Below are 5,096 nucleotides of genomic sequence, written 5' to 3' on the forward strand. Positions count from 1 at the left end.
TCGTTCGTAGGGTCTTAGACTACATCTGTAGATGGTCCCTTTTGGTGATTATACGTTTAGATGGATAGAACGATTGGACGAGCTGGATGGATGGATTTGTATGTGCACCGCTTTCCCGTCAGTTAACAGTGAGCGCATGATCAGCCGTTTTTCTTTGAAAAGGCGGATCACCCCGGGAAGCCTCTAGTGACCAACCCTAACACATGGAGGACGCATTTCTCCATGAACCCCCTGGAAACAAGCGACCTCGATGAGACGAGACCCGTTGCAGATAATGTACACCTGCATGCTCCAGCTATTCATGCATTGCCAAAGGCATTGGGACGAACAGGAACCGGTCCCAATCCATTCCGATGAGCATCTATCGCTCTCTTGATCTTCGATCATTTTCCATATCCATCCAAACCTCCAAGGAAATCGCCAAACATGCCGTCCATGTCCTCTCAAAAATCACTGCAGATATATGCATCTCTGTTTCTGCGCGGACATAAACAATGTGGCAGTCCAATTTACCATCTAAAATATCCAAGTCGGCATCGGCCACCCATGGGCCAACCAAAACCCATCCAAATTCACCCACTGCGCCATCATCTTTCCAAACGGGCCGAAAAGGAATTGCAGCCATTCTAGGGTCGCCATCCCCAATGTGGAATCCAACTCCTCGCCGAAGAGGCAGGCACATCATCATCATCACGCGTGTTCCTTGTAGATTCCCTTTGGCTTCTCGTGGCCGCAGCGCGCAAGTGGTGGCGCCTCCCTTTCATGGGGCTGGGCGCAGGTGCATGCACAGATATTATCCTCAAATGGTAAAAAAAAAACAGGAAACATGTATGTATCGATCGACATGCATTGTATATTATCCTAGATTCCACCACTCGCTTGCTTTGCTACCGTCTCCTTTTCTTTCTTCTTTTCTGGTGTGGGGCTGGCCAATGGTGGTGCGAGATTGGATCGCCTCGCCGTCAGGCGAAATCTAGTGCGCCTTTACTACTGGCAAATATCGCCGTTGATGATTGATCGCTGCGTGTGTTGTGTATTGCTAGCCGCACTTGCTTCGTCCAGTATTGGTGGACGCATGCTTCCGATTCTTCGGAAGGATCTATACTAAAAGATGGTAGTAAAACGGATTAAATCATTGGTCTCCAAGAGGTGCATCCCATCCATGATTGCTTGCATGGTGGTTCGCCATTCGCCCCACTGACTGTCGATGCAGGGAGGAGCGAATCTGACAGGTTTTGGCATCCAAGACCAAGAGTACGAGGTTCAGTTCTTGGACATTTATTTTCCACGTTCCGATCCATCTTGGATTCTTGGTAGGTGGGTCGATCCGAGGAGTCCCATCCAAATGATTCATTCATCTGCAGCAGCAGAAGTAGCTGTGGCCAGATGAGTCGCTCGATCGATCCAAGAAAACTTAAGTGGCCTCACTGCACCCTTCTCTGTTTGCAGGTGGGTGCAAGCATTGATTGCTTCAGCTATACTGTGTGCTAGCTACTTCTACGTACCTCCCGCTCCATGACAAACCGTAGTACTAACTCGAGCCGCGACAAGGATCGCTCGTTCACAACATTTTTGGGCAGGGCAGGGCAGCGATGGGCCTCAGCATGGTCAAACATTTGTAGCTACGGTCGCAAACAAAGTTGGCGCCCACAGAGAACGGAAACAGCCGACAGGGTACCACGATTGTTCAGAGGTACGGAGTACTACGCTTAACTAGCAAGGCTTGAGCCACGCACCGCCACGTCGGAGACCAGGACAGATCATGGGAACGGGACAAACGACGACGTACGATGCCGTGTCACCGCTGCACGGCTGGGCTGTGCGTGCTGTTGTGCGTGCCATCACGTGAACCCGAGCGTTGGCCGCATGCGCGAGCAACTCCTCAATCAATCAAGCAAAGGGAAAACCACTGGCTTCGGTTTTTGGTAGGCAAGCCGCGGAGGCGTACGTGTACTCTATCGACACCAGTAGCGCACATCACATGCATGCATGCATGCAGCTGATCATCCTTGCAATGCATGCAAGGTAGGCGCGCGTTTCGCATTACACCTGCATGCCCGACCGACGTCGGTGGCAAGAACAATAGGAAAAAAGAAGACGTCGAGAAGAAACTAGGGCAAAAGGATGACATAAGACGTATGGCAGCCATTGGATCTGAATCCAACGGCTAGGAAATTTGAATTGACTATTTTGAGACAACTTACGAATAACATGTCCCTTGTACTAGGATTGTAGTGTAGTAGTAGTTGAAACAAATTTTGATGATGGTGTGCGGATGCACGGACAGAGAAGGCATTTGTTGATGCTATTTACTCAGGTTGCTCTTTCTTTATTCCATGGTTCCTCCCCTTGTACGTGGACAAAGGTAATTTACATGCATGCATAATCGGTAGGTACGGTATACATCCCCACAAAAAGAAGGGCGGTTAATTAGAACACAACATGTGGCGCAACAATGCTCCACAGCCACAGGTTCGCCATAGTACGTTCCTTCTTCCCATCCACGTACGTAGCCTTTGGCTTTGTTCGGATGAGCAGGGGATTCATTAACTAGCTAATTAAGCTACACGTAGTGAATTAATTAGTCCGGCCGTTGGATCAGGCGTCGGCCTGACGCCGCAGCCTGAGGCGCGCCCTGGAGAGCTGCTTCCACTCGACGAGGCGGAGCAGGAACTCCATGACCTCGGCCGGCTCCTGCAGCGAGAAGGAGGCGCTGGTGTCCTTGGGGTGCTTGGAGACGAGGATCCCGACGCCCTGGCCCCTCCGGCGCAGCACCTTGAAGGCGTCCTCGTCGGTGCGGTCGTCGCCGATGTAGACGGGCAGCACGTTGGGGCAGTCGGCGAAGCCCAGCGACTCGAGCAGGAACTCGAGGGCCTTGCCCTTGTCCCACTTGATGGTGGGCCGCACCTCGAACACCATCCGCCCCTGCGACATGCGCAGCTTCGGGTACTCCCGCATCACGCCCTTCACCGTCTCCGCCAGCGCGCCCCAGCTCTGCACATCATGATGCTGATCAGTCACTAGTTAAGTGATTAAACCTAACTAACCTCCCCACTACTCCACTAGGGACAAAAGGGAGGTTTAATTTTATACTAGTAGCAGCACTAGCGGTGGTTAAGTGAATGAATACAGGTGGTGGGGAGGGATAAATAAAGCTATAAATGGGAAGGAAAGCGGCTGCCATTCGCGGTGGCAGCGCCCATTTCCGTTCTGTTCCGTCCGTCGCCTACCTTTTCGTCGACGCATCTGAAGTGGACGGACACGCAGAACTTGTTGTTCTCCACCTTGGCCCCGGCTACGTGCTTCGTCTCCTCTATCAGCCGTTGATGCACCTGAAGAAGCACCATGCATGAATTCGAGTTTAGAACAGTTTATTCTAACTAGACTAGATTTCTGGTGCGAATGAGTGGGCGGTTGCGAGGTTGAAGGTGCGTACCTCTTCTATCATGGGCAGGAACTCGCTTGCTGGTTGGAAGAGAACTCCTTTGGCCTGCGGGGCAAAAGGTATATGCCTTTAGTTTGGGAAGATATGGGAATATTCGTGCCCACAAAAATGGAGCTGGGGATAGATAGATCGAGCGGCCATGCTAGCGGCTAGGTAGATTAGATGATGGGCGAGAGGAGCATTAATTCACCTTGGACTTTGAGGATTTGGCTGGGCCCTTGATGTCCATGCCGTGGCTGCCGGCGTAGTAGAGCTCCGCCAGCTTCACGAACTCAAACACCTGCGAAATTGAATCGGTTAGCTTCGTTTCGTCAGCGGTGGTGGTGGTGGACGATGGCAATGGGAGTTCATTAATTGCTGGTGCTGCTGGCGGGTGTAGTACCTTGTCGCGGCACCGACCGCTCACGATCGCCGTCGGGAAGTGCTTGGCCACGCTGCGCACTGCCATCCGCATCTGCTCATTCCAAATCAGAAAATTAATAACGTGTTCGCAGGTAGTGAGCACTGAGCAGAGGTGCATGGCGGGTACTATAAAAACTACTGCAGGAAGCAGGGTGAACAGGGGAGGGGAGTGGCTCACCGTCTCGCTCATGAAGGCGGCGTCGGGGTCATCGACGATGGGGGACAGCGTGCCGTCGTAGTCCAGGAACATGACGATCTGCTTCCCCTTGGACGCGGCCACGATCTCCTCGAACTTTCCCAGGGCGGACGGGTGCTTTGCCATCCAGGCGGCGTGCTCGTCGTCGACGCCGGCGGCGAGGGCGGCGGCGGCCCTGGCGTGCGTGGGGGAGGACGCCCGCATGGACTCGACCAGGCCACTGAGCATCCCCGCGCCAAGCTCCGCCTGCGCCGCCCGCAGGCACTTGCGGCTCACGGCCATCCCGGCACGCGGCGGCGGGTACGGGAACAGCGACCCAGGGCAGGGGCACGCAGTGGGCGTGGCAGCCGTCATGCCCACCTCCGGCACCACCACAGTCGTCTGCGCCATACCAAGCACGGGTCCAAGGAGAAGGAGAAGCTTCGAGGGGCAGGTCCTAGAAGCGCGCGAGAGGAGGATCCCGATCGATCGAATCAAGGGATGGGGCTTTGGTTGGAAGGCAGAAAAGGAGAAGAGAGAGTGAAGAGGAAATGATTGGTGTTCTGTGTGGAGGCGGGGGGCGGGTTATTTATAGGTGGAGGGAAGCGAGGAGAAGACGCGAATCCGGCGCGGGGGGTGGGCGGCCCCGCCGATGTCTTGGACGCGTCCGTCGTCGCGCAGCCCACCGCGGTGCCAGGTGGCCGCGCGGGCACGTGCAGGGCCCGCCGTGGAGGCCGCGGGCGGACGTGTGGGGCTCGGTGCGCGACACCTTAGCCTTGTCGACGGTGAATGGCCTTTTCCCCTCTGATGTGAGGCTGTTTCTTGGTCAGATCCAGCTTTCCTTCCGGTGAGTTATTACTTCCTCCTTTTCGGTTTATAGGGCTCAATTTAAAAATCTCACCAACCAAGATAGATGATGAGTGGCGGAATACTTTTTGTAGTTTGCAAAAGCATCTAATTAATGATCTTGTTTTTTTCAAAAAATTATGTTTACCAATGTATTAATTACAATGCATGCATGCATAAAGTACATGCATTGGTCAATTTCTCTTAATATTTGCATGCAATGATTTA

At 53.6% G+C, this 5,096-nt stretch overlaps 1 protein-coding gene across 1 annotated transcript; it reads right to left on the reverse strand.

Annotated features, from left to right (window-relative positions):
• Positions 1-2,295: 2,295 nt before the first annotated feature.
• Positions 2,296-4,576, reverse strand: LOC119309185 (probable trehalose-phosphate phosphatase 7). Its single transcript, XM_037585225.1, has 6 exons — positions 4,026-4,576; positions 3,828-3,899; positions 3,636-3,725; positions 3,437-3,490; positions 3,231-3,332; positions 2,296-2,994 (listed from the first exon to the last, which is right to left on the reverse strand). Exons 1-6 carry the CDS (start codon positions 4,431-4,433, stop codon positions 2,599-2,601), a joined length of 1,122 nt encoding a protein of 373 aa, XP_037441122.1. The 5' UTR covers positions 4,434-4,576; the 3' UTR covers positions 2,296-2,598.
• Positions 4,577-5,096: the final 520 nt, after the last annotated feature.

Source organism: Triticum dicoccoides, chromosome 5B, assembly GCF_002162155.2.
Source record: "Triticum dicoccoides isolate Atlit2015 ecotype Zavitan chromosome 5B, WEW_v2.0, whole genome shotgun sequence".
Taxonomy (NCBI): domain Eukaryota; kingdom Viridiplantae; phylum Streptophyta; class Magnoliopsida; order Poales; family Poaceae; genus Triticum; species Triticum dicoccoides.